The 14,413-nt window shown below is 43.4% G+C and overlaps 1 protein-coding gene across 1 annotated transcript in view; it reads left to right on the plus strand.

Moving 5' to 3' along the window:
• sncb (synuclein, beta) overlaps positions 1–14,413 on the plus strand; it is an 82,805-nt gene that overhangs the window by 37,545 nt on the left and 30,847 nt on the right. The window contains exon 5 of the mRNA XM_080201572.1: positions 5,870–5,968. Within this exon, the coding sequence (XP_080057698.1) occupies positions 5,870–5,968 (99 nt within the window). The remainder of the gene's footprint in view (positions 1–5,869; positions 5,969–14,413) is intronic.

Raw genomic sequence — 14,413 nt, forward strand, 5'->3', positions numbered from 1 at the left:
TTTCTAGGATGCCTGAGATCTTATTTAGTTTCTGGGACTTGCTTTCTCCTCACTGTGTGTTATCGTGCCTGTTTTGGACATTTCTGGGGAATGCTGCTTCCTCCTGAGTCACCTTGTTCCAACTGGACTCAAGCTGCTTTTGCCGCCTCTTTAGGCTCCTGGTTGCGAGGCATTAGCCTAGATTGTTTTACAGTCATAAAAACCTCATTATAGGGCAGGCATCTAAACAAACTCACATACTTACAGGTAACTTCTTTGAAGTTCTTAACACACAACTGTATATATATGAATTGAGCTTAAACTTAAAGCAATACTTTATTCCTAACATCCACAATACAAATGTTTCATAACGTATGGGTGGCATGGTGGCACAATGGTTAGCATTGCTGCCTCACAGTTTTAGAGACCTGGGTTCGATTCATGCACTGTCTGTGTAGAGTTTGCACATTCTCCCCATGACTGTGTGGGTCTCCTGTGGGTGGTCTGGTTTCCTCCCTCAGTCCGAAAAATGTGCATTGCTAAATTCTCCCTCACTGTACCCGCACAGATGCCAGAGTGTGGCAACTAGGGGATTTTCACAGTAACTTCCTTGCGGTGTTAATGTAAGCCTACTTGTGATACTAATAATTAAACTATAAAAAAACTTTAACATCATTTACAGGGCATAATGTACACTGTTTCTTATAATTCTGCTATAATGACTGTCCTTAAAGTGTATAAGCATTAGCATAAAAAGATTTTACTTTAACAGAATCTGTGTTAAGAACTATATACGAGGTCACACTTTCAAATAGATTACACAGCATCTTGATTTATATAATTAACAGGCACTCTGAAAAACATTGATCTCTACTTCTTGAGGCTAATCATGAAAACATCACATTTATTTCAATGCTAAATTGCATTGTGACCAACAACCACAAACTTCCAACTTCAAGATGCATCACCAATTAAGCAGTAATAAAACAAAATGAAAAAAGGCACATTTTCTCATTGAGAATAGCACTTAATTGTTATCTATCATTACATGAATTGCAAAACTAATAACTTTCAATGGTTTAACACAAAATTAATAAATTGCTCGCTCTCTTAATGAGAAATCACAGCAGATCCAAAACAGACCCTCGCAGAATTTCATTCATAACAGTTCACCGAATCAAAATTTTAACCGTTTACTAATGCCTTTTAGTTCCAATTGTTGAACCAGTTTTTAAATTCATCTAGTTCATTGTAAATAAACATGTCAATATACTCTGTTTCAAAGTCTTGCATGTAGACCTTAATGAAGTGCTTCTTGAAAATCAGATTCAATCTTAGGGATATTCTCCCAGCTTGCTGCACTGTTCACATAGCACTGCAGGCTGGGAGTTATCAGTGGCAGCCATTTTGTGGGATTCCTGCTGGGTGTCATGGCATCCGTGTGTTTCCCAGCTAAAGATTTTTGGCATTATCAGCCCCATGCCGGAAACTGGTGTGGAGCTGATTATTACATGGAAATGTCATGGAAATTGACATATGACAAACTGACATTTCCATATGATTAGCGGGCCCGGGACAGTATTCTCTGGGTGGTTTAGGTTCGTGGGTCATTGTTTTGTAACTGGTCGGCGCAACATCGTGGGCCGAAGGGCCTGTTCTGCGCTGTAATGTTCTATGTTCTATGTTCTATATGGTGACTTCCCCCACCCTGCCAGAAGTGGTTCCCTCCAGTGAGGTCCACAACTGCTCCCCACTAACGGGGAACAGGTGGCCTGACCCCACTGGAGGGAAGAGAGACGATTGGGCTGACCAACAATCCGGAGGCTGGCAATTGGGGGGGAGCCTCTGCACATGCGCCAACCTCTATGCTGACAGATCGTTGCATGCGCAGTGGCCTGCTTAATGCTATGCTGTCAGCCTTTTGGGCAGAAATAGGCCCTGTCCACCACTTTTCAGTGGGAATCCCGCCAAGGCACTCGGCAATGCTCAGAGTGTTGAAGATTCATTCTGGAAATCACAGGAAAAGAATCAGTGGGAGTTATTCCTGTTTTCCCACATGTTTGGGAATTTAGAATTTTTTGGGGAGAAGCTTGGCCTTATCTTTTGAATAGTTAGAATCAGCTAGTTTTGTACCTACTGACGGAATTCTAGCTGGCCAGGAATGTATTGTATCCTATAATACTTCTAAATTCACATTGATTACACCATATAGATTCTTTACTCCTTAGACAGTATTGACAGCTCATTTTATATTCCATTCAGGGGATAGGCATTGCTGGCAAGGCCAGACTTTGATGCCTATTCCAAATTGCCTTTGAAAATATGGTTGTGAGCCACCTTCTTGAACTGTATAATCCATGTGGTGCTGATATCCCACAGTGCTATTAGATGGGGAGTTTCAGGATTTTGACCAAGTGGCAATGAAGGAATGGTGATATAGTTTAAAGTCAGGATGGTGTGTGACTTGAAGAGTGACTTGCAGGTACAACTTCAAACTTACTATGAAATGAAAATTAAGATGTAAACACATGCCAACCGACTCAAGAACAGCTTCTTCCCTGCTGCCGTCAGACTTTTGAATGCATCTATCTTGCATTAAGTTGATCTTTCTCTGCACCCTAGCCATGACTGTAACACTACATTCTGCACTTTCTCATTTCCTTCTCCATGAACTGTGTATTGTATCTGTGGAGCACGCAAGAAACAATACTTTTCACTGCATGTTAATACGTGTGTCAACAATAAATCTTACTGACTGAATGGCTGGAAATTGGGAGAGGATTGTGCAGTGGGACCTGGATGTCCTTGTGCACCAATTGCTGAAGATAAAGAAAGCAAATGGTTTGTTGGCCTTCATTGCAAGAGGTTTCAAATACAGGAGCAGGAATGTGTTATTGCAATTATGCAGGGCCTTGGTGAGGCCACACATAGAATATTGTGTGCAGTTTTGGTCTCCTTTTCTGAGGAAGGATGTTCTGGAACTTGAGGGAAGGTTTACCAGGCTGATTCCAGGGATGGTGGGACTGATGTATGAGGAGAGATTGACTAGGTTAGGATTGTTTTCGCTGGAGTTCAGACAAACAAGGGGGGATCTCATAGAGACTTATAAAATTCTAACAGGACTAGATGCAGGGAGGATGTTCCCGATGGTGGGGGAATCCAGAACCAGGGGTCACACTCTGAGGATTTCGGGTAGACCATCTAGGACGGAGATCAGGAAACATTTCTCACCCAAAGAGTGGTGAACTTGTGGAATTCATTACCACAGGAAGTAGTTGAATGTATTCAAGAGGCAACTAGATATAGCATTTGGGGCGAATGGGGTCAAAGGTTATGGGGAGAAAACAGGATTGGGCTATTGAATTGGACGATCAGCCATGATCATAATGAATGGCGCAGCAGGCTCAAAAGGCCAAATGGCCTCCTCTTCTCCTAACTTTTATGTTTCTGTGTAGAAGGAAATTTGCTCAATTCAACTTCAGCCAATGAAAAATATCATGGCATATGAGTGAATATATAAATTGCAAAATCAATTTTTCCTTTGATAAATATTTGGAAGGCATTGTAGCCTTGATTTAAACTCAGAAAGGGAGCAGGATAAGCAGGAACTTTGGTGGAGTGGGAAACCATTCTGAACTTGGCAGTGAGAGATTTAAACATCTGGGCCTTATTTGCCTAGTCTCTGTGAGTCCAACGTGCCAAATCACAGAGAACCAAAAGCTGGCCAGGGATCAATGAGCCACAACTGGTCAACCAAAGGAATGATTGCTTCTGGTAGTCAGTGGGGTGCGGGGAAGTAAGCTAGGGCCGAGGAAACCTAAACTTTCCTTCTGGGACCTGGAGAACCATTCAGGGCCCATTGGAAAGTTGAAAAAATACGCAAAAGAAAAGTTTAATTATTTGAACCTCACCTCTTTCTGCTGCCTTGTCAACAAAGAACAAAGAACAACCCAGCACGGGAAACAGGCCCTTCGGCCCAACGAGCCCGCGCCGCCGCATCGCCCTACACCTATTCTACCCTGCATGTCTACGAATGGGACCCTACTCAGTCAGATTCAGGGAAGAAATAGTGTCAATTTGGTGGAAACCAATTAGCCTAAGAGCACATCTTTGGGGTGTGGGAGGAAACCGGAGCGCCCGGAGGAAACCCACGCAACCACAGGGAGAATGCGCAAACTCCCACAGACACAGGCCCAAATCCATGTATCTGCACAGCTAGCAGTGCTAGTCACTGAGCTGTTGTGGAGCCCGTCTATCGGTCCAGGATCAAGCACACACACCGACATGAAGTACTAGGCCACTCCTGGACTTCCAAGAGCAGCCCACGCACAACCCGCCGTGTGCATGCCCCTCGCTTGACACGAGGTGGACCTCCACCTGTGGAATAAAGACAAAACATATTAGTTATACAGCCTGCCCTTCCGGTGTCTCCCGAGGTTTACCCTATTTAATAGCCCCTACCATATCCCTCCATTCCCGTTTCACTCATATGCCTATCTAACTGCATCTTAAACGAGTCCAACGTGCCTGCCTCCACCACCCTACTCGGTAGCGCATTCCAGACCCCCACAACTCTCTGTGTAAAGAACCTTCCTCTTACCTCCAAATTATACCTCCCCCCCCTCACCCTTAATTGATGACCTCTTGTGTTCATACCCAGTCTAGGGAGCAGTCTCTCACTATTAACTCTATCTATTTCCTTCAGTATCTTATATACCTCTATCATGTCCCCTCTCAATCTCCTTCTTTCCAAGGAGAATAGCCCCAGTCTCTTCAGTCTCTCCTCGTAACCCAGTCCCCCCATGCCAGGCAACATCCTGGTAAACCTCCTCTGCACCCTTTCCAGAGACTCCACGTCCTTCCGGTAATAAGGTGACCAGAACTGGACACAGTACTCCAAATGCGGTCTAACCAACGTTCTGTATAACTGAAGCATTAGACGGCAGCTTTTATACTCTAAGCCCCTTCCTATAAAGGCTAACATCCCATAAGCCTTCCTAACAACGTTCTCCACTTGTGACACAACCTTCATGGATTTGTGGACCTGCACTCCCAGGTCTCTCTGTACATCTATACTCCTAATCGGCCTACCTTTTATCACATAACTCCTCTCTGCATTATTCCTTCCAAAATGCATCACCTCGCATTTGTCAGGATTAAATGCCATCTGCCACCTATCTGCCCACTGCACCAACCTATCTATATCCTGTTGTATCACCTGACAATCCAGTTCTGTACCCGCCAACCCTGCCATCTTGGTGTCATCAGCAAACTTGCTGATCACACCACCTACTCCCTCTTCTAAGTCATTTATGTAGACTACAAAGAGGAGAGGTCCCAGTACCGAGCCCTGCGGCACACCACTGGTCACTGGCCTCCAGCCCGACAAGGTACCCTCCACAACTACCCTCTGTCTCCTATTTCCCAACCAGTTCTCAATCCACCTAACTACCTGGCCTCGTATCCCATGCGCCTTAACCTTTTCTACCAGCCTACCGTGAGGGACTTTGTCAAACGCCTTACTGAAATCCATGTAGATGACATCAACGGCTCTCCCATCGTCAACCGTTTTTGTCCTGGGGGAAAAGTCATAAAATTATGTTCTTGGTTGGTCTCTGGTAAAATAATAGTCAGGTCCCAATGCTGCTGGTGAAGCCTGATTTGCATATTCATAGAAGGACCCTGAGAGCTTCCAGCAGGTTCCCTTCTTGATGTGTAGATGAGCTAGTTACAATAAGTGTGATCAATGTAGGAGTCCCATAGCTACATCCACCCTCTTTGCCCCAGTTAGGTAGCTTTGAACTCACCCAATGACTATATTTATACCTTCAACTGATGTGATTTTCTGTTATATTTGTGGGTATATATTTATTTTCTTCTCTGTTGATAGCCAGAAGAGGTTGGGGAGGAAGCTGTTGAAATCATAGGGGAAAGTACAATGGAATCAGAAGGCGAAGTTGAACCTGAAACTTATGAAGAGGCTCCACAGGTAAGATAGTCACAGACTTAATTTTAAATGACTGATGTAAGTATGTTTGTAAGTTGTCCTATTGGAATTACCAGCACTGAAACCTAAGGGCAACTTTTCTTTTTTAATGTGGTCTGATCTGAATCTGCATCACAAATTTCAGCTTTCTGGTGTATCCTCAGTCACAGCCCATAATAAATGATGGATCAGACTAAAAGTATTTTGTGGAGATTTATAAAAAGCTATTTATATCTAATAACTGATAATCGAGCAGAAGTGATAAAATAATAACTGATTTAGTAACTATGCTTCATAAAGGAATAATGGAAAAAATTCTCAAAGGAAGTTCTATACTCTACACACAAAATATGATTACAATGTGAATAATAAATACATTGTTATTTAAGTGAATGAAAATATGAAACATTGAAGGCATTTAAACAGCTTTATCCAATGAAACTAAAATATAAGACCAGTTATAATAATATCATACAGCAACTGTCTCCATTTTAACCTAAGTTACTAAAGAATTCAACCATGTGTATGGTGTAACATGTGGTCAATTATTTCTAATCGATCATCGCTAACTCTAGGAGCAGTATAAATGGTAACATATGGACACTAATTTTACACTCTCCAGGGAGCAGGCTGGCAGGGCAAGGGAATAAAATGATGTTCATGGCAAGGGGCACCATGCCAATAGTTAACTGACCTTCATGGTACTTTACCAGTGGTGCGAGAGGTGCCAGATCGCCCTTGGGCCAATTGACATCCTTAACTCACAATTAATGGCCGCCAGTAGTATTTTTCAAGTGGTCAGGGTTGGGGGGTGGGGGGATGGAGACCATGCCACATGGCAAGGCCACCAGGTGAACCCTGGTAGCACTGTTATAGTTAGAGGAGTCACCCTACTGTTTGCGGATCCGTGTCCAATGGAGGCCATTCCCCTACCACATCTCATACTTTATCCCCCACTTATGTGTGCCTCCCCCCCCTCATCCCCCTCACCCAGTTTCCCAATGGCAGACTGGCAGACCTCCTACCCCTTCCAACCCCATCTTGACTGGAAACAACTTGACTAGTTCTAGTGAACTCTCCCTCCTCAACACCCCATGCTCGTTTATATCCAGACCCCTCAATATGCTCAGTTGGGGACTGATGGCTGAAGATCTGGTGGTCATCTGATTAGGGTGGAAGTCTCACCCTGAGTTAAATAACGGCCCAACAACCGTAAAATTATGTTTGAGATTCCCAGTCAGTCATTCCCGGCTTTTTAGCCGGAGGCCACTGCCTCTGATCAAATTTTCAGTCATAATCTTCAGTCAAATCTATCATCCACCATTGAATGAAACTACTTTCTGTGATACCATGCATAAATGTAGACTAAAACTAATCATTTTGGACTGGTCATATTGAATATGCAAGTTAGATTTCTTTGATTCTGATCGGAGGAGGATTTTACTGTATAAGTAGATATTGCACAGTGTGAGCTAACCTAACACCTTGAACACATTGGAATCAAATGTGGAAGTTGGCAAGTTGGAGTCAGCTTCCTGACACACTGACAATTTTGTCAATGTTAGCACTCCCACCTGCTCCCAAAGCGCTAACAGCCGATATTAAACATCCACGTAATCCGTTGCTATATTTCGTATGTTCTGCTGTGAGTTGACTCAGAGACACAGAAGAAATCTTTGAGAAGCCATTAAGTAAAATTATAGTGAGAACCAGAATTAATAGGAAGTCACTAGCACTTGATTGTAGTGTAACTGTGGATCTGAGAAATGCTTAGAGTTTACCAGGGGTAGAGTCTTCTGAACTAAACTACTACATTGCATGTCAAAATATTTAAAGGTTACACATGATCTTGATTCCAACACTAAGGATTTAGTAAGATTTGCACAACAAAATCTAAATCTTGTCAGATTTTGACACAGATCCATAATGAATATAATACTTTTCATAAAACAGGCTACCTTCAGGAATCTGTTAGATTCCCCAACGTGTTGCATGCTTATGTAAATTTGCATATTCTCAATGCCAGTTTCTTGTTTGTGAAGTTGAATGTTTTGGAAAATTTCAGCGAGCAATGATGTCAGTGAGTGGTTTATATTCTAATAGTTGAGCGTTTGAAATTCAGAAACTTTCTTTCCGGGTATTCTGTATATCTTCCAGACTGAAAGCTCTCATGTGTTCTGCCTTTAGTCCTGTTTCATTGCCCCACCACAACTTTCATTAGATGCTCTATGAGAGCAAACTTGATTCCCTGATGTCAGTCATCACGCCCTCCATGGGTGGAACTATCTTAACTATCAATTGCTGAAACTTTACATCATTCCCAAGCTAAAGTTCACAACTCTCAAACAAAGAAATGGACGCACAATTGCAATACGACATTCCATGATGCATCAAATCATCACGCTACCTGTAGCAGGAAGCTCCATGGGGGATGGGAAATTGATCCTTTGGAGTGGAAGGAGTGGGAGGAATAGCCTGCAGAATCAGGCCAAGAAAAGTGCTCAAGTTTCAGAATCTTTTACTTGAACATAAGGGGTGCCGAACTAATGGAGGGAAAGGAAAAAAAATTCTGAGTAGCTTTTCCATCTTAGCATTATAGCTAGCAAAAAGGCGACAATGACAATTCTGATCTGGCTCCAAATAGTACATGCTGAAGAATATGGTATAGGAATCTTGAGCTTTGGATTTAATGAAACGCCATGTAATTGTAGAAAAGGGTATCTGCAGATTGACCATCATAGCACTGATGTACAAATATTGTCTGATATACATCGCAAACCTTATAGCTTACTCAAGATCGAGCCTACTGATGCTTCCCAACGGAAGTGGGAAAGTGTAAACATATTGGCTGGAACAGTTGCGGCTACTTCTGACAGGTCCTGCGTGGTGCATCCTGTGCAGCAAATCTGGATTGTAAGCATCCTAGCACTGCCTGCTGAGAGGATAATGGAAGCTTGTAGAGTGGGCTGATCATGGCATCAAACAATATTTAACACTGATTTGATGCATTAATTGTGGACTTGGAGGTCCTGTTAACAACCTGTCTTATAGAACATAGAACACTACAGCACAAACAGGCCCTTCGGCCCACAAGTTGCACCAATCATATCCCATAACTCTCAATCCCATTAAGTCCCTGTCTTAAACACTGCCAGATATACATGAATTCTGTTATACAAGTTATACCAACTCTATTTAAAAGGAACACGTAGGGACTTTTAGATGATGGGTGCAATTTTCCCAAAATAAACCTAAGTGCTTTCCCATGGGCGAGCTGATTTTTGATAATTTACGGCACTCTGTACAATACAGAGGCCATCAGGAGAATCCCGCCAATGGAAAGGGGGAGCCTAATCTCGCTGGAGAGACTGGCAGCAGAGTGTCCAGGGGGCCATTGGATATGCACTAAATGCCCGGTATGCTCAAGGAAAAATTCTGAGTAGTTTTGCCAAACTTAGTGTTATAGCTAGTGGCAGTTACTCCCAGTAGCACTGGTAGGCTGCCCGTTGGACAGTGGTAGGGTGTCCATTGGGCAGTGACTGGGTGCCAGGCTGGCACTGCCAGGGTGGCATGCACCCTACCCCACCCTGCCCCCAACCTTCTGTGGAGCTTCAATGGCCTCTGGTCCCACCAGCAAGGCCATACGACAGGTCCCTATTGCTGAGGACTATCAGCGATTCCCACTGGTGTGGATCCTCCACCGGTGAGGTCGGAAACCTAAGTGAGCTCAGGTGATTGCATTTCTAGCTCACTAAAGAGATTTAAATAGCGTTACAAATAGTGCACGAGGCTGATCACGTTATAAAAAACAGCCTAGGAAAATCACGAGCGGCATCCTGTTATTGGCCTTTCACTGATATTTCCTGCCCGTCACACTACTCAAGCAGCGCAGCGGGTTGGGGAAATTGCGCCTGATATGTTTTTAACTTTCTTTTCCTGGTATAGAGTCAGTGTGAGTGTAGTGTTAAATGGTTTTTTTAATTCATTCGTGGGACATGTGGCATCACTGGCTGGCCAGTATTTATTGCCTATCCCTAATTGCCCGAGGACAGTTAAGAGTCAACCGCATTACTGTGGCTCTGGGGTCACGTCATAAAAATCATTGAAACCCTACAGCACAGAAGGAGGCCATTCGGCCCATCGAGTCTGCACTGACCACAATCCCATCTAGGCCGTACCCTCATATCCCTACATATTTTACCCGCTAATCCCTCTAACCTACGCATCTCACGACTCTAAGCGGCAATTTTAGCATAGCCAATCAACCTAACCTGCACATCTTTGGACCATGGGAGGAAACCGGAGCACCGAGGGGAATCCCATGCAGACACGAGGAGAATGTGCAAACTCCACACAGACAGTGACTGAGGCCGGGAATCGAACCCAGGTCCCTGGAGTGTGAAGCAGCAGTGCTTAACCACTGTGCTACCGTGCCACCCATGTAGGCCAGACCAAGTAAGAAGGCAGATTTCCCTCCCAAAAGGACATTAGTGCAATTTGGAAAATATTTAGGATTTACAAGGGAATAGTGCTGGACTTTGACAAGGAGGTTACAGATGTTAGACAGACTCTCAGGCCTCCTCCTGAGGTCACTAGCATCACAGATGCCAATCATCAGCCAATTTGATTCAGTCTGGGTGATATTAAGAATCAATGGCATGAAACATTTTGTGCTAGGAGCAATATTGTCAGGAATAATCAAGACATTGCAGGAACTAGTCTCACTGCAGTGTCGTACAATATTCACAAAAGTGTATTTTCCCCAGTCATGCAAGATGCTTGAAAGTTTCTCTTCAAAGTTTCCTGGAAGAGAAACATAAAGGGAATCAAATTTTGTATCTTCGGTTTATTAAAAGGGCTGTAGGCAAAGACGACATTGTCCATTCTTACATCTAGATGAATTTAATCTTTCCGATATTAGGATTTGTTTCTTCAAGAGAACCAGAGGCAGTCAAGTGGAGAAGGCATCTGCATCTAAGTGAACATAGAAAATCTCAGAACCTTATTTCAATTTCCCATTAAATGTCAGGGGAGTAAGATTAAGTCAGTCAAATAATGAGAATTCCAGAAAGGAGATGATCTGGTCATTGATGAGGTGATAAACAGTGAAGGAAGACAGAACTTCGTGAAGCTGACTGGAGCAGGCAAAATGGCAGATAGGCCTGAGAATCATCTGTGAAGACTCCCATCCTATTCCCGACGGTGGGAGAAGTGCACTACCAAGTGCATGGTGGGGGAGAGTGTGAAACACAAAACAGCCTGCTGGTGGCTTGTTGATAACCCACTTTAACTCAATTTACGTGAATCTCACCAGACTTTATGATGGCTCTCAAATTTAACAGGATTCGGAAAGGTAACCTGTGCCTTTGAAAATCCCGACCAGAGTAAGCCGGCGTTATATAAGTGGCTCCTCTGACTCATTGTGAGAATGGATTTGACTTCCAGGGCTGAGGTATGACGTGTTAACTTCTCGAGCAGAAAGCAGAGTGATCAAATGTCCCAATTTTATGGGATTGTCTCATAATTGGCCTTGCTGTACTCCATGCCAAACATGGGCTTCCTGGAATGCCATTTTCCCATGTTTTTCTGGGCAGCAATTAGAGACTCTTCAGAGTCTCATTTTGCTCTTGCCTGAGTATCATTGGTATCTGCTCATGTGCACTGTACTACTGTGCATGAGCAGTTCACAACCCATACTCAGCATTGTTTATTCTTGGAGAGGTTAGCGAAGGTCATAGATTGGTAGAACCAAGAAAATACACAATGGATGGCTGGTGTTGGTGCAAATCTACAGCCCATCACTGCTTCCATGAGCTCATCACTCTCGTCCTCAGAGGAAGTCTGAGGACATTTGCCAGCAGTTTCCTCACGGCTCTCAGCTGCAGTTACACCTGCAAAGGTAAAATACACACAATTAGTTCTTTACATGTTTGATGCTGTACTCCCATCCATGAGTGCCCTGTCCTTCCTTTTCAGCTAGAGTGGATGTGAGAGCCGCAGTCCTCCTCAATGACCCGTTCCAGATTCCCACCAGCCTTCAGTCCCACCAGTGGGATTCGCAACACCACACCTTTTTTTAAAGTTTTAAAATTTATTTATTAGTGTCACAAATGGGCTTACATTAACACTGCAATGAAGCTATTGTGAAAATCCTCTGGTTGTCACACTCCATGAGACAAGGGATTAATGTTAACTGAGACACAAGGGGAATTCACCTGCCTCCTTTAAATAGCACTCAGGGATTATTTACATTCATCCAGTAGACACAATGTTCGCTACATTGAGGGAGAATTTAGTATGGCCACTCAATGTCCATCATTCCAATCTCAGCATCGGAGATGGAACCACTGCCCTTTCTCTGGCCAACTCTGTTGCCTCCATCTCAGCAAGGTCAGAAAATGATTTCTTCCATTAGTTTTCACCCTTTCAATGTTGCTCTTTTATTCTGGCTGTATAAGGGGATAGTGAGTTAGCTGCTGAGCAGAATGCCTCACAGCAGAACATCATTGGACTCATGATGGATTATAGCATCAATATGTCCTTTGTAAGTTTATACTCTCACAGGAGGGTCTGACATGAAGAATGAGATGCAGAAGCCTGTGACTCTCATGCATCCACCACTGCTAAGGCAGCTGGTAAGGGGGCACAGTTATGCATCTCCCTTATGATCCCATACAAATTGTACGGCCTTTCTGTCCCTGTCTATCTTGCATACACCCACAGTTTGCACATTATTCTCTTACTCAGCATCGTGGTACAGAGTACTCATCCTCTTATTATGCTGGACCCTGTCTCACTGATGCTCAGGTTTGCTGTGATTTCTACCAGGCTTTCTTGGTTAGCCAGGAGGTAATCTTACAACCATATGCTGGGAACAATGTACATCACACTGCTCAGTAACCACCTGGAGAAGGTCTGAGGCATCCTTTCAGTTTTACAGTGTGCAGCTGACAGTAACTTTTACTGTCTCTCTCTCTGGGGTGTCCTATGCTTCAATGATATGTGACTATAATTGGATGCTGGAGTCCTTTAGTTTGAGCTGCTCGTCTCCCTAGCTACACTTTTCAGGGACACACTCCAGCAGCTTTGGAAATCTGAAGGCTGAGCTGGCTGCCATTAAAATATAGTGCCAGCTCCTGCACTGAACACTTCTGATGCTGGCATTCCTCCTTTCCCCAACCTGTAATTACACAGGCTCCCCATGTCAATTCTGTTCATTGGCTGGCTGCCATTTTTATCATAATTGACCAGAAGCTACAGACCCGTTCCAGATTCCCGTCAACCTTCAGTTCCCCCAGTGTGATTCACAACACCACATCCTTTTTTTTGAGTTGTAAAGTTTATTTATTAGCGTGATAAGTAGGCTTACATTAACACTGCAATGAAGCTATTGTGAAAATCCCCTAGTCGCCACACTCTGTGAGATGAGGGATAAATGTTAGCTGAGACACAAGGGGAATTCACCTGCCTTCTTTCAGTAGCACTAGGGAATTATTCGCATTCATCCAGTGTACACACTTTCAGGAACACTGAGGGAGAATGTAGCATGGCCAGTGCGCCTAACCAGCACATCTTTCAGATTGTGGGAGAAAACCGGAGCGCTCAGAGGAAACCCGCACAGATTCAATGAGAAGATAAAGACTCCACACAGACAGTGACCCAAGCTGGGTTCCAGGTGCTATGAGGCAGTACACCACTGTGCCAACCTATGACTTTAAAAAGAAAGCTAGAACCTTCCTTAGCAAATTAATATTCTATGCAAGGAATCAAGTGAAGAGCTCCTCAGGGTTTTTTGAAGGACAATATAACACTGTTTTAACAGCTATGTGGGAATTTTGATCATGACAGTAAGATTAATGTAACAAATTACTCATACTTGTTCTAATGTGCAAAGATAAACCAATGCTCTGGGGTTCGAAGATTCCTTTCTGGGAAATGTTGCTATGCTGCAACTGATGATGGAATTATTCATGCGTGTTGCTTTCCATCAGTTAAAGCTGTTACATTAATTTTCAAGAAATATTTGTAAAACACACAAATTGAAATTCGATCTATTACCCTGTTTTCTTTTATTTTTATATCTGTTTTTCAGAAAATCACTATTTACACAACAGCCTGCTTCCATGAGCAATAAAATAATTGACTGGATAATCTGTTTTTCAGTGATGTGAGATAAGGGATAAATGTTTGCCGTGACACAAGGAGAATTCGCCTGCTTCCTTTCAATAGCACTAAGGGATTATTTGAGGAGGCAGCAGTTTAATATTTGATTCAAATGATAGCATCTCTCCTTTGGTGCTGCCCTGTTTGGAAGTGCAGTAAGTAGTCTCACAACACCAGGTTAAAGTCCAACAGGTTTATTTGGTAGCACAAGCTACTAGCTTTCAGAGCGCTGCTCCTTCATCAGGTAGGTGGGAGTTCTATTAACAAACAGGGCATATAAGGGCA

Source organism: Carcharhinus amblyrhynchos, chromosome 13 (assembly GCF_965287045.1).
Source record: "Carcharhinus amblyrhynchos chromosome 13, sCarAmb.v2.hapA, whole genome shotgun sequence".
Classification (NCBI taxonomy): Eukaryota; Metazoa; Chordata; class Chondrichthyes; order Carcharhiniformes; family Carcharhinidae; genus Carcharhinus; species Carcharhinus amblyrhynchos.